The 23,147-nt window shown below is 44.1% G+C and overlaps 1 protein-coding gene across 2 annotated transcripts in view; it reads right to left on the bottom strand.

Moving 5' to 3' along the window:
* Nucleotides 1–375: 375 nt before the first annotated feature.
* The window catches only part of LOC118401715 (carboxyl-terminal PDZ ligand of neuronal nitric oxide synthase protein-like), a 29,530-nt gene continuing 6,758 nt past the window's right edge, over nucleotides 376–23,147 (bottom strand). Inside the window, exons 4-10 of one of the 2 annotated variants that reach the window (XM_035799294.1) lie at nucleotides 22,244–22,302; nucleotides 21,983–22,091; nucleotides 15,655–15,799; nucleotides 15,193–15,311; nucleotides 9,959–10,105; nucleotides 6,860–7,028; nucleotides 376–1,420 (exon numbers count right to left, since the gene is read on the bottom strand). In XM_035799294.1, the coding sequence (XP_035655187.1) occupies nucleotides 903–1,420; nucleotides 6,860–7,028; nucleotides 9,959–10,105; nucleotides 15,193–15,311; nucleotides 15,655–15,799; nucleotides 21,983–22,091; nucleotides 22,244–22,302 (1,266 nt within the window). In that variant the 3' untranslated portion in view covers nucleotides 376–902. The remainder of the gene's footprint in view (nucleotides 1,421–6,859; nucleotides 7,029–9,958; nucleotides 10,106–15,192; nucleotides 15,312–15,654; nucleotides 15,800–21,982; nucleotides 22,092–22,243; nucleotides 22,303–23,147) is intronic. The other variant, XM_035799295.1, reaches the window with a different exon arrangement.

The following is a 23,147-nucleotide window of genomic DNA, read 5'->3' on the forward strand; positions in this document are numbered from 1 at the left end:
ACAGTTCATGCATATATTATGACGCCATTTTGTGAAGTTTTGGTCTTCGGCAAGGGTTTGTTCGGCTGTTTGTGAACACAAAAGAAATTGAGGCAAGCTGATGTTCGGTGCCGAAGTCTACGCCCTTCATCAGTCATTGGTCAAGAGTAGGGATTATTCAATGAAGTGTGTGTTGTCATTCAACAAAAGACCACTCATTTGTTTTCTTTCTTCAATTGCACCAAACAAACAACAACAACTTTTTGGGTGTATGATATTGAGTTGGCTCAAAAGTGAATCGTACCAAAGTCTTGGGAAAGAGGACTTATTGCATGGAGCATCACGGTGGAGGAAAACTTGAATGTAAACTGTCTTGAATCAATTGTCAGACACAAATGAGATCCAGTCATGTAATACAGCACTAGTACAGCGGGCTTTTGAAGTTCGCAGTTTTTACATTAGACTTTTACTCATTTTCAACTCATTCAAAGTCTTTTCGTCAAAAAACAAACAAACAGCGCCAACGACTGGCCATGCCGGGTGTGTTTCACTACTACACAATGCTTCAATAACACAGACCAGAACCACATATTTTAGACAGCTGTGACAAACTACAGCTACACAGCAGTAAGCCCAGGAGAGCAGGAACAGCAGCAGCAAGTCAAGTGCTGAGACAAAATGTATGAAAAAATGTAAACACATTCAAGAAACACATGTAATTAACTGCAACAGATATAAATAAACATCAGACAAACGTGACCAAATATAAACAAAATATCCAACAAATACAAAAAATGCAACAAACAAATATCACACAAAAGGACTGCAGAGCAGAGTTTGGAGGGTGGTGAACAGTTAACACCATAGAACTGTAGACTGTGTGATATGATTTCGTTCTTGGGTGAAGTCGAAGCCGTGGAGGGCTACACGGCCACCTCATCACCCAGACAGTCCGCGGGGCTCTCCGCATTCATTACGTTGAACAGAAGTGCCACGCCCTCAGGCCGCGCCCCCTCGCCCCGCCCCCAGCTGTCCCTGTCACTGCTCTCATCCGCGTTGGACTCGTACTCCGAACCTATCCCCGACTCTCGGAAACGGAGGAGCTCCAGGGATCCAAGAACCCCCAGAGGGGAGTCCCCGCCTGGGCAGCCCGAGCATGGACTCTCAGCCTCCTGGTTCTGGCTCTCGTGGTTGCCCCCTCCCCCACTACGAGGGAAGCGGAAGCACTCTAGCCTCACTCCGCCCGGGCCCAGAGAGTGGCTGTCCGGGGCCCTGGTCCCTGGAGGAGAGGCCCCTGGTAGGATAGAGGCCCAGGGGCCATTGGTTATCTGGGGCTGACCCTGTAGGGGGCCCATGGAGGTGTGGGTGGTGGTGATGTCATATAGCAAGGAGGGTGGCTTGGCACGGAAGGTGATCTCCAGCAGACTGTCTTGGGAGCCCACTGTGGAGAGAAGAGAGAGAATTTGTTGGAATGGAGGAAAGAAGATGAGTGGAGGGAATATAGCGAGAGGAAGTGAGTTGAGGACAGGACTGAGAGAGGAGATGATGATAGATTAAAAAGGGCAAGATGACAGTGTTGCTTACGAGCTGTGATGTCAATGTGGATAATTATTTTAAAAACTCAGCAGAAAAAGAAACGTCTTCACTGTCAACTGTGTTTATTTTCAGCAATCTTAACATGAAAATGTATGTATGAACATAAGATTCAACAACAGACAAAATGAACAAGTTCCACAGACATGTGACTAACGGAAATGGAATAATATGTCCCTGAACAAAGGGGAGGTCAAAATCAAAAGTAACAAACCGTATCTGGTGTGGACACCAGCTGCATTAAGTATTGCAGTGCAGCTCCTCATGGACTGCACCAGATTTGACTGGTTCTTGCTGTGAGATGTTACCCCACCTCTTTCACCAAGGCACCCGCAAGTTCCCGGTATTTCTGGGGGGAATGGCCCTAGCCCTCACCCTCCGATCCAACAGGTCCCAGACGTGCTCAATGGGATTGAGAATGGGCTCGTCACTGGCCATGGCAGAACACTGACATTCCTTGCAGGCAATCACACACAGAACGAGCAGTATGGCTGGTGGCATTGTTATGCTGGAGGGTCATGTCAGGATGAGCCTGCAGGAAGGGTACCACATGGAGGAGGATCTTCCCTGTAACACACAGCATTGAGATTGCCTGTAATGACAACAAGCTCAGTCCGATCATGCTGTGACACACCACCCCAGACCATGACGGACCCTCCACCTCCAAATCGATCCCGCTCCAGAGTACAGACCTCGGTGTAACGCTCATTCCTTCAACGATAAACGCGAATCCGACCATCACCCCTGGTGAGACAAAACCGCGACTCGTCAGTGAAGAGCACTTTTTGCCAGTCCTGTCTGGTCCAGCGACGGTGGGTTTGTGCCCATTGGCGACATTGTTTCCGGTGATGTCTAGTGAGGACCTGCCTTACAACAGGCCTAGAAGCCCTAGTGAGGCCTCTTAGCCTATTGCGGACAGTCTGAGCACTGATGGATGGATTGTGCTTTCCTAGTGTAATTCGGGCAGTTGTTGCCATCCTGTACCGAACATCACACCATCCAGTATGTGTGTTGTTAGACGTGGTTTACCACTGCGAGGACGATCTGCTCTCCGTCCTGTCTCCCTGTAGCGCTGTCTTAGGCATCTCACAGTACAGATATTGCAATTTATTTCCCTGGCCACATCTGCAGTCCTCATGCCTCCTTGCAGCATTTGTAAGGCACGTTCACGCAGATGAGCAGGGACCCTGTACATCTTTCTTTTGGTGTTTTTCAGAGTCAGTAGAAAGGCCTCTTTAGTGTCCTAAGTTTTCATAACTGTGACCTTATTTGCCTAACGTCTGTAAGCTGTTAGTGTCTTATCCCAGAGAGGTTATGTGGGACGCTAGCATCCCACCTGGCCAAAAGCCAGGGAAAATGCAGAGCACCAAATTCAAATAAATTACTGTAAAAATCAAACTTTCATGAAATCACACATGTAAGATACCAAATTAAAGCTACACATGTTGTGAATCCACCCAACATGTCAGATTTCAAAAATGCTTTTCGGCGGAAACAAACGATGCTGTTATCTGAGGATAGCACCTCCGTAAACAAAAGAGAGAAAACATATTTCAACCCTACAGGCACGACACAAAACGCAGAAATATGAATATAAATCATGCCTTACCTTCGACGAGCTTCTTCTGTTGGCACTTCAATATGTCCCATAAACATCAAAAATTGTCTTTTTGTTCAATTAATTAAGTCGATATACACCGCTCAAAAAAATAAAGGGAACACTTAAACAACACAATGTAACTCCAAGTCAATCACACTTCTGTGAAATCAAACTGTCCACTTAGGAAGCAACACTGATTGACAATACATTTCACATGCTGTTGTGCAAATGGAATAGACAACAGGTGGAAATGATATACAAATAGCAAGACACCCCCAATAAAGGAGTGGTTCTGCAGGTGGTGACCACAGACCACTTCTCAGTTCCTATGCTTCCTGGCTGATGTTTTGGTCACTTTTGAATGCTGGCGGTGCTTTCACTCTAGTGGTAGCATGAGAAGGAGTCTACAACCCACACAAGTGGCTCAGGTAGTGCAGCTCATCCAGGATGGCACATCAATGCGAGCTGTGTCTGTCAGCGTAGTGTCCAGAGCATGGAGGCGCTACCAGGAGACAGGCCAGTACATCAGGAGACGTGGAGGAGGCCGTAGGAAGGCAACAACCCAGCAGAAGGACTGCTACCTCTGCCTTTGTGCAAGGAGGAGCAGGAGGAGCACTGCCAGAGCCCTGCAAAATGACCTCCAACAGGCCACAAATGTGCATGTGTCTGCTCAAACAGACTCCATAAGGGTGGCATGAGGGCCCGACGTCCACAGGTGGGGGTTGTGCTTACAGCCCAACACCGTGCAGGATGTTTGGCATTTGCCAGAGAACACCAAGATTGGCAAATTCACTACTGGCGCCCTGTGCTCTTCACAGATGAAAGCAGGTTCACACTGAGCACATGTGACAGAGTCTGGAGACGCCGTGGAGAACGTTCTGCTGCCTGCAACATCCTCCAGCATGACCGGTTTGGCAGTGGGTCAGTCATGGTGTGGGGTGGGGTGGCATTTCTTTGGGGGGCCGCACAGCCCTCCATGTCTGGGAGGAGATCCCTCAGGAGACCATCCGCCACCTCATCAGGAGCATGCCCAGGCATTGTAGGGAGGTCATACAGGCATGTGGAGGCCACACAAACTACTGAGCCTCATTTGGACTTGTTTTAAGGACATTACATCAAAGTTGGATCAGCCTGTAGTGTGGTGTTCCACTTTAATTGAGTGTGACTCCAAATCCAGACCTCCGTGGGTTGATAAACATTATCAATGGAAATCAAATGTGTGATTTTGTTATCAGCACATTCAACTATGTAAAGAAAAAAGTATTTAAGAATATTTAATTCATTCAGATCTAGGATGTGTTATTTTTGTGTTCCCTTTATTTTTTTGAGCAGTGTATATCCAAAATGTCCATTTATTTGGCGAGTTTGATCCAGAAAAACTCCGGTTCCAACTTGAGCAGCGTGACTACAAAATTTCTCAAAATGTACCTATAAACTTTGCCAAAACATTTCAAACTACTTTTCTAATACACCTTTAGGTATTTATTAAAGTAAATAATCGATAAAATTGAAGATGGGATGATCTGTGTTCAATACAGGAAGAAAACAAACTGACGCTACCTTTCTGGTCACGCGTCTTTAACAAACAGTACACTTGAAGTGACCCTTGTTTTGAACACAGCTACTTCTTCATTACACAAAGGAAAAACCTCAACCAATTTCTAAAAGACTGGTGACATCCAGTGGAAGTGGTACGAACTGCAAGAAGGTCCCTTAGAAATCTGAATTCCATATGAAAACTCATTGAAAAAGAGTGGCCTCTAAAATATTAAAATACATCTGAATGGTTTTTCCTCTGGGTTTCGCCTGCTACATAAGTTCTGTTATACTCACATACATTATTCAAACAGATTTAGAAACTTCCGAGTGTTTTGAATCCACATCTACTAATAATATGCATATCTTATCTTCTGGGGATGGGTAGCAGGCAGTTGAATTTGGGCATGCATTTCATCCGGACGTGAAAATACTGCCCCCTGTCACCAAGAAGTTAATGACCGTTCCACAGGTGCATGTTAATTAATTGTTTATGGTTCATTGAACAAGCATGGGAAACCGTGTTTAAACCCTCTACAATGAAGATCTGTGGAGTTATTTGAATCTTTACGAATAATCTGTGAAAGACAGGGTCTTGAAAAAGGGACGTTTCTCTTTTTGCTGAGTTGACATAATAGTACAGAATCACCTGTGTGAAAGGAAGAGCAAGAGAACCAAAGAAAGAGAAGGGAGGCATGAAGAGAGGGTGAGAGAGGAGAAGAGAAACAAGGATGAAGAGGGTGAGTGGAGAAAAAGGGATGAAGAGATAAGAGAGGGAGGGATGATGAGAGATGGATGAAGAAAGAGAGATTTTTTAAATATATTTTACAAGGCAAGTCAGTTAAGAACAAATTCTTATTTTCAATGACAGCCTAGGAACAGTGGGTTAACTGCCTGTTCAGGGGCAGAACAACAGATTTTGTACCTTGTCAGCTCGGGGATTTGAACTTGCACCCTTTCAGTTACTAGTCCAATGCTCTAACCACTAGGCTACAACTAGAAATATAAATGGAAGAGGAGGGAGAGAGATGAAGAGAACAAGGGATGAAGAGAGAAGGAGGAATAAAGAAAGGCAGACAATCAAAGAGCAAAGGGATGAAGAAAAAGTAAGAGATGCCACTCCTATTTGAAAGTGTGCCCTCGGGCCTGGTGGGAAGGAAAAGTAATTCCGCTACCAAAGAACAGTAAAGCCCCCTTTACTGGCTCAAATAGCCAACCAATTAGCCTTCTCTCTTCCTTCGTAAACTTTTGGGAAAAAATGGTGCTTGTCCAGATATTGCTTTTTTACAGTAAACAAATTGACAGACTTTCAGCACGCTTATAGGGAAGGAGATTCAACATGTAAGGAAGACACTAATGACAAATGACTGATGATTGGCTGAGAGAAATTGATGATAAAACAATTGTGGGAGCTGTTTGGTTAGACCTCAGTGCGGCTTTTGACATTATCGATCATAGTCTGTTGCTGGAAAAACGTATGTGTTATGGCTTTACACATTCCTGCTATATTGTGTCTGTCTAACAGAGCACCAAGGGTGTTATTTAATGGAAGCCTCTCCAACATAATCCAGGTAGAATCAGGAATTCCCCAGGGCAGCTGTCTAGTACCCTAACATAATAAAGAGCTGCAGTCAGTTTCAGAATGGGTTGCAAGAAATAAGTTAGTCCCAAATATTTCAAAAACTAAAACCATTGTATTTGGGACAAATCATTTACTAAACCCTAAACCTCAACTAAATCTAGTAATGAATAATGTGGAAAATGAGCATGTTGAGGTGACTAAATTGCTTTGAGTAACCCTGGAGTAATGTTGTCTGGTTAAACTACTAGCAAACAACTTGGACACCCATGCATAACCCACAAGACATACCACCACAATCACAATCTCAAAGTCCAGAACAGATTATGGGAGGCGCACGTTACTACATAGAGCCATGTAAGCAGCAGAATCAGATTTTTAAAAACAGATAAAAACACACTTCATGGAAAAGCGGGGACTGTGAAGAGACACACATGTCATGTAATATTTTTGATTGTACATAACTGTCTTAATGTTGCTGGACCCCAGGAATAGTGTCCGACAACATTAAGGCAGGAACTAATGGGGATCCTTAATAAATAATACAAATGGGAAGAAGAACCACCACTCACTGGAGCTGAGTCCTGCAACAGATTTGAGCTCCAGCTCCTGGATCTGATTGACCAGTAGGGAGATGTGCTGCAGTAGATCAGTGTTCTGCAGTAGGAGTCTCTGAACCCGGGCCTGGGCGTCTGTCCTGGCACACACCTCCACTGACAGCTGGTCCTGGAGCAAGCGCACCTAGGTAGGCATATGTAGAAGAGAGGTTAGAGTGCACACACACATATACACTACCGGTCAAAAGTTTTAGAACACCTACTCATTCAAGGGTTTCTCTTTATTTTTACTATTTTCTACATTGTAGAATAACCACGAAGACATAAAACCTATGAAATAACACATATGGAATCATGTAGTAACAAAAAATGTGTTAAATCAAAATACATTTTGTGTTTGAGATTCTTCAAATAGCCACCCTTTGCCTTGATGACAGCTTTGCACACTCTTGGCAATCTCTCAACCAGCTTCACCTGGAATGCTTTTCCAACAGTCTTGAAGGAGTTCCGACATATGCTGAGTACTTGGCTGCATTTCCTTCACTCTGCGGTCCGACTCATCCCAAACCATCTCAATTTGGTTGAGGTCGGGGGATTGTGGAGGCCAGGTCATCTGATGCAGCACTTCACTTCACTCTCCTTGGTCAAATAGCCCTTACACAGCCTGGAGGTGTGTTGGGTCATTGTCTTGTTGAAAAACAAATACTAGTCCCACTAAGCCCAAACCAGATGGGATGGCGTATCACTGCAGAATGCTGTGGTAGTCATGCTGGTTAAGTGTAATAAGTGGTGTAAAAATAAATCACAGACAGTGTCACCAGCAAAGCACCCCGACACCATAAAACCTCCTCCTCCATGCTTTACGGTGGGAAAGACTCATGCAGAGATATTGCGTTCACACACACCGGGTCTCACAAAGACACGGTGGTTGGAATCAAAAATCTCCAATTTGGACTCTTCAATTTGCTCGTGTATCTGACTCCTAAGCAAGTCTCTTCTTATTGGTGTCCTTTAGTAGTGGTTTCTTTGCAGCAATTCGACCATGAATGCCTTATTCACACTCTCCTCTGAACAGTTGATGTTGAGATGTGTCTGTTACTTCAACTCTGAAGCATTTATTTGGGCTGCAATGTCTGAGCTGGTAACTCTAATGGACTTGTCCTTTGCAGCAGAGGTAACTCTGGGTCTTCCATTCCTGTGGCGGTCCTCATGAGAGCCAAACTTTCAAAGTCCTTGAAATGTTCCAGATTGACTGACCTTCATGTCTTAAAGTAATGATGGGCTGTCGTTTCTCTTTGCTTATTTGAGCTGTTCTTGCCATAATATGGCGTTGGTCTTTTACCAGATAGGATTATCTTCTCAATATCCCCCTACCTTGTCACAACACAATTGTTTGGCTCAAACACATTAAGAAGGAAAGAAATTCCACAAATTAACTTAAGGCACACTTGTTAATTCAAATGCATTCCAGGTGACTACCTCATGAAACTGGTTGAGAGAATGCCAAGAGTGTGCAAAGCTGTCATCAAGGCAAAGGGTGGCTATTTGAAAGGATGGCTATTTATAAAATATATTTAGATTTGTTTAACACTTTTTTGGTTACATGATTCCATATGTGTTATTTCATAGTTTTGATATCTTCACTATTATTCTACAATGTAGAAATTAGTAAAAAATTAAGAAAAACCCTTGAATGAGTAGGCCGGTGGTGTATGTAGGTATGTTTGTGTGCAGGCTCACACACCAGGGGCACGAACAAATGCGAACACACACATCACACAAGATCTAATTAAAATTCATGGTACACACACCCACTGATCAAGATCAAAGCAAATGTTTCTTCACTTCTACAATTCTGACGCTGTTCAATCAGCATTAGATAGAATCCCTCATTATAATCAAAAGTAAGCCCAAACCTCAATAGACCAAGCCATGTGATTATAGGAAAGAGAAGAGAGAACAAGAAACAGAAAAGAGAGCACAGAGTGACACCGTTGAGCTGGCTTGCTCATTAGCCATAAGGAATGTCTTATTACTCCAGCAGAGATGAGCGCTACCTTTGATGAAAAGCACTGTCTTGTCCCCCCTTTACAGCCACAATTGCCTTGTTGAACTGTCAATCATTATAGGGATACCTCAGGGTTGCAACCAAAAGAAATTAAACCAAAGGTTTGTGTGTAGGACAACAGCTGAGCCTAGGGTTGCAAAGGGAGGTTATATTTCTGGATATAAACATTCTAAGTTTACCAGTAAATTATCAGAATTTTGCTAACTTCACATTTTCTATATATATTTTTTTTAATCATATAACATCGAGTGACCTTTTTGGGTACTTCAGATTATCACAGGTGTCTAATTATCTCTGGCCCTCTGTGTGGCCATATCGCGTTGTAAAATATATAAAATAATCAAACAGCTAAGACGATTTTAAAATACACATTTTTATGACAAGGCTGTAAAACATCGCCCTAAATATAAACAGGCAATTTAGTCAATACCATTGGTGTTTAATATGAGGGTTTCAGCATAAAATATCATTTCTATCCATTTTTTACACACTTTAATTTATTTTGGTGCCAAACTGGTGGCAGTTGTGAAATAAGTTAGTTGAAAGAGTTGCAGAGTTAATTGAAAAATAATTCCATTGTTGATTAGATGCTTTTTAAATACATTTAGTCTTGAACCATATGGTGTATCCACTAGAAACTTAGACAAAGTTATACAAAAGGAATACTAATATATATATATATATATATATATATATATAAAAATAAAAATAAATACTTAAAAAAATACTTATTCAAATATAAATGACCGAAGTACAATAGATTGCCATAGATTACCAGTTAATTATCAAAATTACAGAATATTCCAGTAACTTTGGTAAATTGCCGGTAGCTTTGAAACCCTAGTTGAGCCACTTGTGCTGTTCACACACTCCAGTTCTCAGGTTGTTAGCTAGCAACTTTAAAGGTACTGTTTATGCACTGCAAATCAAAGCGTATGTTTCTGGTCAACTGCCTTTACTAACAGTGTACATTACTTTGGCAAACTGAACATCAACATGTTTCAAGGCAAACCATAATTTGGAACTGTTTGGAAACGTGTGTCTACCTGTGCTGCAGCAGCCTGGGCCTGCTGCTCCTGCTGCTGGAGCTGTCTCTGGAGAAGCTGCACCTGGTGTGCCACAGAGCAGTCCACAGCTAGCAAGCTTGACACAGGTGGCCCTGACCTGGATGTGGTCAGCTGCTGGGTTAGGTCCTTGGATGGGGAAAATGAGTACCAGGTCAGTGATTATGATCTATAATGACTGAGGATACACAATGCATTACATACTGCAAGGGTTGTAAGATAACAGTAACTTTCCACAAAATTCCCTGGTTTTCCAGAAATCCTGGTTGGAGGATTCCCAGATTTGCTGTTTATTCCCTCCTGATTCCAGGAATCCATCCAGGCTTTCAGGAAAACCAGGACATTTTGGGGAAGTTACTGGCATTTTGCAACCCCATACATTATTTTAAACAATTTATACTATTACTTTTGATACTTAAGTACATTTGAGCAATTATATTTACTTTTGAAACTTAACTATATTTAAAACCATATACTTTGACTTCTACTCAAGTGGGATTTGAAGTAGTTGTAACGATCGTCGTTGGTGGAATTAGACCAAGATGCAGCGTGGGGTAGGTTATTCATATTCTTTAATGATAACCAGAAAAACAAGAACACCAACGAAACACCAACCTAGAGATGAATGTACTTTGGTGCGAAAAGTGAAAATCAATCCCAGAACAACAGCAAAGAACCTTGTGAAGATGCTGGAGGAAACAGGTACAAAAGTATCTATATCCACAGTTAAACGAGTCCTATAACGACATAACCTGAAAGGCCGCTCAGCAAGAAGTCACTGCTCCAAAACTGCCATAAAAAAGCCAGACTACGGTTTGCAACTGCACATGGGGACATGTACAAAGTAGACAACTGACATATTTTATTAGAGTTATGTAATGTCAATAAATTATGGTAAATAAGTGTGAACCAGTAATGGGCAGTCACTACCATCATGGGACTTCATTGTTTTATTCAGTGTTTAGTGTAGTGTGTAGTGCATTTCATCTTTAAAAAAAATATTGAAACAAAGTCAAAAAATAGACTATTGGAATGAAAGAGGGCGGTTGTTATCAGCCTTATGGAAATGATGGATGTCTTTGAGTGCCTCCTTGTATTGTACAACAGGTTAGCCAGACAGACATTTACCACATCACAGTAAAACAACTAATCTAGAGTCTAGATTGACCCTTAACCCTATCTCAGCTCATTTCAGATATAGGTATGGTTTGTTTTTTTAGGATGATCCTTAGTTTACCAGTTTAGTTTATTGATAGTATACTGTAAAAGACAGATCGTTCAACTTCTCTCTACTCTGACTGAGAGAATGTCCTTCAAAATGAGCGATAGAACAAGAGAGATGATGAATATTTCAATACCTTATTTTAGTCAAACGTATGTCGTAAGGATGAACTTTGGTTGAGGAAATGTAGGGCACTGTATATGTTGGGTAACACATTTACATTTACATTTAAGTCATTTAGCAGACGCTCTTATCCAGAGCGACTTACAAATTGGTGCATTCACCTTATGACATCGAGTGGAACAGCCACTTTACAATAGTGCATCTAAATTTTTAAGGGGGGTGAGAAGGAAGGATTACTTTATCCTATCCTAGGTATTCCTTAAAGAGGTGGGGTTTCAGGTGTCTCCGGAAGGTGGTGATTGACTCCGCTGTCCTGGCGTCGTGTGGGAGTTTGTTCCACCATTGGGGGCCAGAGCAGCGAACAGTTTTGACTGGGCTGAGCGGGAACTGTACTTCCTCAGTGGTAGGGAGGCGAGCAGGCCAGAGGTGGATGAACGCAGTGCCCTTGTTTGGGTGTAGGGCCTGATTAGAGCCTGGAGGTACTGAGGTGCCGTTCCCCTCACAGCTCCGTAGGCAAGCACCATGGTCTTGTAGCGGATGCGAGCTTCAACTGGAAGCCAGTGGAGAGAGCGGAGGAGCGGGGTGACGTGAGAGAACTTGGGAAGGTTGAACACCAGACGGGCTGCGGCGTTCTGGATGAGTTGTAGGGGTTTAATGGCACAGGCAGGGAGCCCAGCCAACAGCGAGTTGCAGTAATCCAGACGGGAGATGACAAGTGCCTGGATTAGGACCTGCGCTGCTTCCTGTGTGAGGCAGGGTCGTACTCTGCGGATGTTGTAGAGCATGAACCTACAGGAACGGGCCACCGCCTTGATGTTAGTTGAGAACGACAGGGTGTTGTCCAGGATCACGCCAAGGTTCTTAGCGCTCTGGGAGGAGGACACAATGGAGTTGTCAACCGTGATAGCGAGATCATGGAACGGGCAGTCCTTCCCCGGGAGGAAGAGCAGCTCCGTCTTGCCGAGGTTCAGCTTGAGGTGGTGATCCGTCATCCACACTGATATGTCTGCCAGACATGCAGAGATGCGATTCGCCACCTGGTCATCAGAAGGGGAAAGGAGAAGATAATTGTGTGTCGTCTGCATAGCAATGATAGGAGAGACCATGTGAGGTTATGACAGAGCCAAGTGACTTGGTGTATAGCGAGAATAGGAGAGGGCCTAGAACAGAGCCCTGGGGACACCAGTGGTGAGAGCGCGTGGTGAGGAGACAGATTCTCGCCACGCCACCTGGTAGGAGCGACCTGTCAGGTAGGACGCAATCCAAGCGTGGGCCGCGCCGGAGATGCCCAACTCGGAGAGGGTGGAGAGGAGGATCTGATGGTTCACAGTATCGAAGGCAGCCGATAGGTCTAGAAGGATGAGAGCAGAGGAGAGAGAGTTAGCTTTAGCAGTGCGGAGCGCCTCCGTGATACAGAGAAGAGCAGTCTCAGTTGAATGACTAGTCTTGAAACCTGACTGATTTGGATCAAGAAGGTCATTCTGAGAGAGATAGCGGGAGAGCTGGCCGAGGACGGCACGTTCAACAGTTTTGGAGAGAAAAGAAAGAAGGGATACTGGTCTGTAGTTGTTGACATCGGAGGGATCGAGTGTAGGTTTTTTCAGAAGGGGTGCAACTCTCGCTCTCTTGAAGACGGAAGGGACGTAGCCAGCGGTCAGGGATGAGTTGATGAGCGAGGTGAGGTAGGGAGAAGGTCTCCGGAAATGGTCTGGAGAAGAGAGGAGGGGATAGGGTCAAGCGGGCAGGTTGTTGGGCGGCCGGCCGTCACAAGATGCGAGATTTCATCTGGAGAGAGAGGGAGAAAGAGGTCAGAGCACAGGGTAGGGCAGTGTGAGCAGAACCAGCGGTGTCGTTTGACTTAGTAAACGAGGATCGGATGTCGTCGACCTTCTTTTCAAAATGGTTGACGAAGTCATCTGCAGAGAGGGAGGAGGGGGAGGAGGATTCAGGAGGGAGGAGAAGGTGGCAAAGAGCTTGCTAGGGTTAGAGGCAGATGCTTGGAATTTAGAGTGGTAGAAAATGGCTTTAGCAGCAGAGACAGAGGAGGAAAATGTAGAGAGGAGGGAGTGAAAGGATGCCAGGTCCGCAGGGAGGCGAGTTTTCCTCCATTTCCGCTCGGCTGCCCGGAGCCCTGTTCTGTGAGCTCGCAATGAGTCGTCGAGCCACGGAGCGGGAGGGGAGGACCGAGCTGGCCTGGAGGATAGGGGACATAGAGAGTCAACGGATGCAGAAAGGGAGGAGAGGAGGGTTGAGGAGGCAGAATCAGGAGATAGGTTGGAGAAGGTTTGAGCAGAGGGAAGAGATGATAGGATGGAAGAGGAGAGAGTAGCGGGGGAGAGAGAGCGAAGGTTGGGACGGCGCGATACCATCCGAGTAGGGGCAGTGTGGGAAGTGTTGGATGAGAGCGAGAGGGAAAAGGATACAAGGTAGTGGTTGGAGACTTGGAGGGAGTTGCAATGAGGTTAGTGGAAGAACAGCATCTAGTAAAGATGAGGTCGAGCGTATTGCCTGCCTTGTGAGTAGGGGGGAAGGTGAGAGGGTGAGGTCAAAAGAGGAGAGGAGTGGAAAGAAGGAGGCAGAGAGGAATGAGTCAAAGGTAGACGTGGGGAGGTTAAAGTCGCCCAGAACTGTGAGAGGTGAGCCGTCCTCAGGAAAGGAGCTTATCAAAAGGCATCAAGCTCATTGATGAACTCTCTGAGGGAACCTGGAGGGCGATAAATGATAAGGATGTTAAGCTTGAAAGGGCTGGTAACTGTGACAGCATGGAATTCAAAGGAGGCGATAGACAGATGGGTAAGGGGAGAAAGAGAGAATGACCACTTGGGAGAGATGAGAATCCCGGTGCCACCACCCCGCTGACCAGAAGCTCTCGGGGTGTGCGAGAACACGTGGGCGGACGAAGAGAGAGCAGTAGGAGTAGCAGTGTTATCTGTGGTGATCCATGTTTCCGTCAGAAGTCGAGGGACTGGAGGGAGGCATAGGCTGAGATGAACTCTGCCTTGTTGGCCGCAGATCGGCAGTTCCAGAGGCTACCGGAGACCTGGAACTCCACGTGGGTCGTGCGCGCTGGGACCACCAGATTAGGGGGCCGCGGCCACGCGGTGTGGAGCGTTTGTATGGTCTGTGCAGAGAGGAGAGAACAGGGATAGACAGACACATAGTTGACAGGCTACAGAAGAGGCTACGCTAATGCAAGGAGATTGGAATGACAGGTGGACTACACGTCTCGAATGTTCAGAAAGTTAAGCTTATGTAGCAAGAATCTTATTGACTAAAATGATTAAAATGATACAGTACTGCTGAAGTAGGCTAGCTGGCAGTGGCTGCGTTGTTGACTTTGTAGGCTAGCTGGCAGTGGCTGCGTTGTTGACACTACACTAATCAAGTCGTTCCGTTGAGTGTAATAGTTTCTACAGTGCTGCTATTCGGGGGCTAGCTGGCTAGCTAGCAGTGTAGACTACGTTAGGACGACAAAATACGATAATTACGCAATTATCTTTGATACAAAGACGGCTATGTAGCTAGCTAAGAAGAAATTGCTAAGATTAGATAAATCAAACCGTTGTACTATAATGAAACTTTACACTGCAAAAAATAAGGTCCTTTGTGGTTATATATAGCATGATCATGAATTGTTGGGAAACATGGGAAACAGTGTTTAAACCCTTCACAATGAAGATCTGTGGAGTTATTTGGATTTTTAAGAATTATCTTTGAAAGACAGGGTTTAGTAGGGGGAAACGGTTTTGAAACAGAGTAAAACAATGTACTACCTGAACTTGTCCAATACAAATACATATTTTTGTTTTCTTTTGTAAAACATTTTGCAACGGTTTGCTCTAATAAACACAACCCAGGTCATACACATTACCTTCCCATCATTACTGTGAAGGTCCTGGCTCTTGTCCTGGTCGGATGACAAACGGTCGATGCTCTCCTCTGTAGTGGCTTCAAGGTCAGTGGAATCAGACAATGCCAACCTCTTCTTGGCTGAGAGAAAGACAGAGAGAGAGAGAGAGAGAGAGAGAGAGAGAGAGAGAGAGAGACAGAGAGACAGAGAGACAGAGACAGAGAGACAGAGAGACAACAACAACAAACAAAATAACAATCACAAGCAAAAACGTGAAACATAACCCATTCCTTACATACAAATGAATAGTACATAATATTTTTATAGCGCTTTTCTCAGACCAAAAAAACTGAAACATGGAATTCAAACTTGGCTGCTCTCCACACTCGCTGGAGTCACAGCACACACGACAATCTCTAACTGATTCAGCCTCAGCAGAGAATGTCACCACTGAGCAAAGATGAAACAGTATGCCAGTCACACCTGGCACGGCGTCTGCCCCCTCTGCGTCGGCAGTGCGGGTGTCCCCTCCATCCTCTGAGATCTGTTCCCCTGTCTGCTGCAGGGTCAGCTGGTGGCACACGTCAAAGGCCTGGCCCACCGTCCGCACGATGCGCATGGCCTGGGACTGGAGGTGGGCAGGGGGAGGGGGGAGAGGGAGGAGTGGGGAGAGGGAGGTGAGTTGACGGAGGGACGGGGGAGAGAGGTAGGTGAGGGGAGGGAGGAGAGGGGAAAAAGAGAGGAGAAGGGTAGGACAGAGGCGGGATCAGGTGTGGAGAAAGGGGGAAGAGGAAGGAAGGGGAGAGGGGGTAGTGGGATGGAGATAAAAGGAGAAACAGTTGAAAGAGAGGGAGATAGAAAGAGGGGGGAGTGAGGGATGGAAATAGGAAGAGATCAAAAAGCACAGTAATTCAGCGACGTAGCCTTACTGATCTACTGTAGAGGTGCATGCTTTCGTTGTAACGGATTGGTTCATTCTAGAGCCGTTTTTCCTTGAGTTATCTACAGTTATACACAGTTATATTTGTCACGTGTGACCATGTGTGGAATCCAGGTGAGTCTGAAGACACGCAGGTGACAGGTGTGCGCCATAACGAGCAGCCTGGTGACCTAGAGGCCGGAGAAGCAAGTTCAGGGAGTGAGTGTTCAAAAAAAATAAACACATAATACACAATAAGAAAGACGAACAACGCACAAACATGACACAGGAACAGAAACAATAACTCCTGGGTAAGGAACCAAAGCGAGTGACATATATAGGAAAGGTAATCAGGGAGGTGATGAAGTTCAGGTGAGTCTGAAGACACGCATGTGCGTGTAACGATGGTGACAGGTGTGCGCCATAACGTGACAATATACAGTTATATTATATATATATATATATAAATATAGTTATACAGTGCATTCGGAAAGTATTCAGATAGCCTTCCCCTTTTCCAAATGTTGTTACTTCACAGCTTTGTTCTAAAATTGATGAAATAACAAACAATCTACTCACAATACCCCACAATGACAAAGCAAAAACAGGTTTTTAGACATTTTTGCAAATGGATATATAAAAACCAAGAGATACCATATTTACAAAAGTATTAAGACCATTTGCTATGAGACTCGAAATTGAGCTCAGGTGCATCCTGTTTCCATTGATCATCCTTGAGATGTTTCTTCAATTTGATTAGAGTCCACCTCTGGATTATTCAATTGATTGCTGTCTATATAAGGTCCCACAGTTGACAGTTCATGTCAGAGCAAAAATCAAGCCATGAGGTTGAAGGAATTGTCTGCAGAGGTCCAAGACAGGATTGTGTCGAGGCACAGATCTAGGGAAGGGTACCAAAAAATGTCTGCAGTATTGGTCCCCAAGAACACAGTGGCCTCCATGATTCTTAAACGGAAGACGTTTGGAACCACCAAGACTCTTCCTAGAGCTGGCCGCCTTGCCAAACTGAGGGGGAGATGGGCCTTGGTCAGAGAGGTGAACAAGAACCCGATGGTCAGAGCTCCAGAATTCCTCTGTGGAGATGGGAGAGCCTTCCAGAAAGACAACCAGATGGAAGTCACTCCTCAGTAAAAGGAGTGCCAACACGCTTGGAGTTTGCCAAAAGGCATCTAAATGACACTTGCCATGAGAAACAAAATTCCCTGGTCTGATGTTACCAAGATTGAACTCTTAGTCCTGAATGCCAAGCGTCATGTCTGGAGGTAAGCTGGCACCAGTGAAGCATGGTGGTGGCAGCATTATGCTGTGGGGATGTTTTTCAGCGGCAGGGACTGGGAGACTAATCAGGATCGAGGGACAGATGAACATAGCAATGTACAGAGAGATCCTTGAGGAAAACCTGCTCCAGAGTGCTCAGGACCTCAGACTGGGGCGAAGGTTCACCTTCCAACAGGACAACAACCCTAAGCACACAGTCAAGACAATGCAGGAGTAGCTTTGGGACAAGTCTCTGAATGTCCTTGAGTGGCCCAGCCAGAGTGGCCAATCCATCCTGACAGAGCTTGAGAGGATCTGCAGAGAGGAATGGGAAAAACTCCCCAAATACAAGTGTGCCAAGCTTGTAGGGTCATACCCAAGAAGACTCAAGGATGTAATCGCTGCCAAAGGTGCATCAACAATGTACTGTGTAATGTGCTATGTAAAGTATGTAGACTGTATAACACTATTTTTTTCATTTTCAGTAGATATTTTTATTGGCATGGCCACTGCTGAAATTGAACCCACAACCGTTGTGAAACCAGCACTGTGCTTCAACCAACTGAGCCACATGGATGACAAGGTTAACACTAAGATTCTGGGGATACTATAAACCGTAGACAGTGATCCATGGGAAGCCACATGAAGTCCAGTAAATCAAGCCCAGTATCATCGGTTCACCCTCCCCTCCAATGGCAAAAGTTCTATCTGGAAGCCTGAGATAAGAGCTTCAAGGCTGGATGGAGTCATCTGAATGGCAAGACTACACTACACAGGATTACAGCCTGTGTCTCTGTTCTCTGGTAAGTGAAGATGGTGGGTGGTACAGCTTGAAGATGACATTAAGGACAGAATTAAAAGCCTCTTTCTTCCCACCTCACTCAGTGACTGCGTCCTAAATGGCACCCTATTCCTTACGCAGTGCATTACATTTGACCAGGGCCCATAATCCCCAATAGGAAATAGGGTGCCATTTGGGATGCAGGCACTCATTAGTATGCTGCTTCACTCAGTCACTGTCTACAGTACATGACTGGTATCCATGGTGAAGTGATGAGAGCCAACCTCATTGGTGGTGTTGCTATCCAGGCTTCTGTTATGCAGAAATGTATCGCTGTTCCATATGCACCTATGGGGTAGTCGCGTGCCATTCATTTTCCCAATAATTTTTCTTGCATGCAGGGTTGTGTGAAATTGAAATTCATCAGGTGGGTGTACTGTGTATAAAATGTGTATGCACTGTGTTCATGTCGATCAGAAAAAAAATGTGTGTGCGTGCACAGCGTGTGTGTATGTGTTAGTATAGACTAAGCCCTCGACGATCCCTATTGATCCATGAGTCCCAAGTAAAATATAATGCATCATGGCACATTCCCTATACCCAGCCCCCTTCCCTCCCTATTCACTGCCCCTTCCCTAAGCAGCTGCTGCCACGATCTGATACCCTGTAGAAATAAGCGGATTATATATCACTGATCTGGAACCTGTGGATATCTTTAATCTCATACTCAGCCCACTCCCATAGAGCTACACCCTTCTTACCCATATAATCATCACATAGAACATTCAGTTGAAGTAAGAAGTTTACATACACTTAGGTTGGAGTCGTTAAAACTCGTTTTTCAACCACTCCACAAATGTATTGTTAATAAACTATAGTTTTGGCAAGTCGGTTAGGACATCTACTTTGTGCATGACACAAGTCATTTTTCCAACAATTATTTAAACACAGATAATTTCCCTTATAATTCACTGTATCACAATTCCAGTGGTTCATAAGTTTACATACACTAAATTGACTGTGCCTTTAAACAGCTTGGAAAATTCCAGAAAATGAAGTCATAGCTTTAGAAGCTTCTGATAGGCTAATTGACATCATTTGAGTCAATTGGAGGTGTTCCTGCGGATGTATTTGTAACGGTTGTCGTCTTCCTCTTCTGAGGAGGAGTAGGAAATATCGGACCAATATGCAGCGTGGTAAGTGTTCGTCATATTTATTCCACTGAACACAGAAAACAAACGAACAAGCGAATAAAGAAAACCCGAAACAGTCCCGTATAGTGAAAAACACTGAGACGGAAAATAACCACTCACAAGAGTGGGAAAACAGGCTACCTAAGTATGGTTCTCAATCAGAGACAACGATTGCCAGCTGCCTCTGATTGGGAATCATACCAGGCCAAACACATAGAGATAGAAAACATAGAATGCCCACCCCAACTCACGCCCTGACCAAACTAAAATAGTGACATAAAAAAGGAACTAAGGTCAGGACGTGACAGTATTTCAAGGCCTACCTTCAAACTCAGTGCCTCTTTGCTTGACATCATGGGAAAATCAAAAGAAATAAGCCAAGACCTCTGAAAAAAATTCTGGTTCATCCTTGGGAGCAATTTCCAAACGCCTGAAGTTACCACGTTCATCTGTACAAACAATAGTCCACAAGTATAAACACCATGGGACAACACAGCCGTCAAAACGCTCAGGAAGGAGACGCATTCTGTCTCCTAGAGATGAACGTACTTTGGTGCGAAAAGTGCAAATCAATCCCAGAACAACAGCAAAGGACCTTGTGAAGATGCTGGAGGAAACAGGTACAAAAGTATCTATATCCACAGTAAAAACGAGTCCTATATCGACATAACCTGAAAGGCCGCTCAGCAAGGAAGAAGCCACTGCTCCAGAACCGCCATAAAAAAAGCCAGACTACGGTTTGCAACTGCACATGGGGACAAAGATCGTACTTTTGGAGAAATGTCCTCTGGTCTGATGAAACAAAAATAGAACTGTTTGGCCACAACAGTTTGGCCACAATGTTTGGAGGAAAAAGAGGCAGCCTTGCAAGCCGGAGAACACCATCCCAACCATGAAGCATGGGGGTGGCAGCATCATGTTGTGGGGGTGCTTTGCTGCAGGAGGGACTGGTGCAATTCACAAAATAGATGGGTCATGAGGGAATAAAATTAGGTGGATATATTGAAGCAACATCTCAAGACATGAGTCAGGAAGTTAAAGCTTGGTCGCAAATGGGTCTTCCAAATGGACAATGACCCCAAGCATACTTCCAAAGTTGTGGCAAAATGGCTTAATTGAACCTCTTTGGGCTAGGGGGCAGTATTTTCACGTCCAGATGAAAAGCGTGCCCAAAATAAACAGCCTGTTTCTCAGGCCCAGAAGCTCGGATATGCATACAATTGGTAGATGTAGATGGAAAACACTCTAACGTTTCTAAAACTGTTAAAATCATGTCTGTAAGTATAACAAACCTTATTTGGCAGGCGAAACCCCGATGACAAACCATCCAGGAAAGAAATTGAGATCACTGTGTTTTCAATTAGTTTCCTATGGGGAACTAGATTTATGAGGCTCCTGGTTGCAGCTCCTATGGCTTTCACTAGCTGTCAACAGTCTTCACAAATTGGTTGATGTTTTTCCTTTCCTTTCTGAGTGTCAAACCAAGTGTACATTTTTGTTTGTTGCGCACGACCTGGAACTCGCTCCACTTTCATTTTATCCGCTATTGAACACAGTATATTCCGTCTTAAATTTGATCGATTATTTACGTTTTAAAATACCTAACGTTAGATTAGGAAAGTTGTTTGAAATGTTTGGACCAAGTTTACAGGTAACATATTAGATACTTTGTAGTCACGTTGGGCGAGTTGGAACCAGTGTTTTTCTGAATCAAACGCGCCAAATAAATGGACATTTTGGGGATATAAAAAGGAGTTTATCGAACAAAAGGACCATTTGTGATGTTTCTGGGACATATTGGAGTGCCAACAGAAGAGGATCTTCAAATGCAAGGGATGAATTATATCGTTACTTCTGACTTTCGTGTAGCACCTGCTTGGTTGAAATATGATTTTCATGTGTTTCTATCGTGGGGTGCTGTCCTCAGATAATCACATAGTTTGCTTTCGCCCGTAAAGCCTTTTTGAAATCTGACATGGTGGCTGGATTAACAAGAAGTTAAGCTTTATTTTGGTGTATTGCACTTGTGATTTTATGAAAGTTAAATATTTCTAATAATTTAATTTGAATTTTGAGCTCTGCAATTTCATCGGATGTTCCGCTAGCGGAACGTCTAGCCGTAACAGGTTTTAAGGACAACAAAGTCAAGGTATTCGAGTGGCCATCACAAAGCCCTGACCTCAATCCTATGGAAAATGTGTGGGCAGAACTGAAAAAGCGTGTGCGGGCAAGGAGGCCTACAAACCTGACTCAGTTATACCAGCTCTGTCAGGAGGAATGGGCCAGAATTCACCCAACTTATTGTGGGAAGCTTGTGGAAGGCTACCTGAAACATTTGACCCAAGTTAAACAATTTAAAGGCAATGCTACCAAATACTAATTGAGTGTATGTAAACTTCTGACCCACTGGGAAAGTGATGCAAGAAATAAAAGCTGAAATAAATCATTCTCTCTACTATTTTGACATTTCACATTCTTAAAATAAAGTGGTTATCCTAACTGACCTAAGACAGGGAATTTTTACTCTGATAAAATGTCAGGAATTGTGAAAAACTGAGTTTAAATGTATTTGGCTAAGGTGTATGTAAACTTCTGACTTCTACTGTATACTGTAGAATTATAGGATCTCTAAGGTCTTACCTTCCTCTTGGATTTGAAGACATTACAACGGAACATGTTGCTCTTTCCATCTCTTGCAATGTAACTGAAGATCTTCAAGTCCTGGGCGTCATGTGACACATAGAAAATCCTAAATGGGATGGGGAAGTATCTTGATCACGAGAATTTGATTGATTTCAATCTGACCTACTCAATCAAAAATCATCAATGGGTTTGTATGGACATAGCAAAGAATAGTCTTAAAGAGGGTTATGTTTGAGGGCAATTGGTGCCTGTCTTTACCTGTAGATGGGGTCTTGTGTTATCATGACTGTATTGTCATCCCAAGACCACTCTTTCCTCTGGAACACAACCACAGAGTGACAACATTTACGCAACGCTGTAATTCACTCCTATGACTTATGTCTTAGGGTCAGTGTTTCAACTATAAGAAACAAGTATATATGGAGGTTCTTCAACTCTTTCCATCTGCAGAGTCACAAGATGAGGGACCTTGCAGCTTCCATGAATGACAGAGAGCTATGGCATTCGATCATTCCTCAAATCACCACATTTCACAACCATAAGCCATTCCGCCTCCATACGCAAAGGAAGCCTGTTTACGTCTGACCATAGAACCGTCTTTTCATCACTGATGATTCATTTTCCTTTTGATTTACTGCATCTGGAAAATAACAGTTGTACACTTCACACTGGTGGAAACATTTAGTAACTCTAGCCCTTCAATTTGATGGGCTAAGAAATAACAGTTTCAATTTCTTGTATCATTGACCTTGGTGCAAAATAATAGTTGATGTACAAAAGTACAAATGAAATGTATCCACTCACTACTGTGAGTGTAGAGAGTGGCTCCTGAGTGGCACAGTGGTCTAAGGCACTGCATCTCAGAACAAGAGGTGTTACTGCAGTCCCTGGTTTGAATCCAGGCTGCATCACATCTGGCCGTGATTGGGAGTCCCATAGGGCGGCGCACAATTGGCCCAGTGTCGTCCGGGGAAGGCCGTCATTGTAAATAAGAGTTTGTTCTTAACTGACTTGCCTAGTTAAATAAAGGATAAATAAAAGGAACTTACTCTGGATAAGGGCATCTGCTAAGTGGCTAAAATGTTGACGTGAGTTTTCACTATGAGCACAAGACAGTCAAGCTCATTCAAATGTAGGAAAAGGCACACATTCTCCAATAGAA

Source organism: Oncorhynchus keta, chromosome 23 (assembly GCF_023373465.1).
Source record: "Oncorhynchus keta strain PuntledgeMale-10-30-2019 chromosome 23, Oket_V2, whole genome shotgun sequence".
NCBI classification, from domain to species: Eukaryota; Metazoa; Chordata; class Actinopteri; order Salmoniformes; family Salmonidae; genus Oncorhynchus; species Oncorhynchus keta.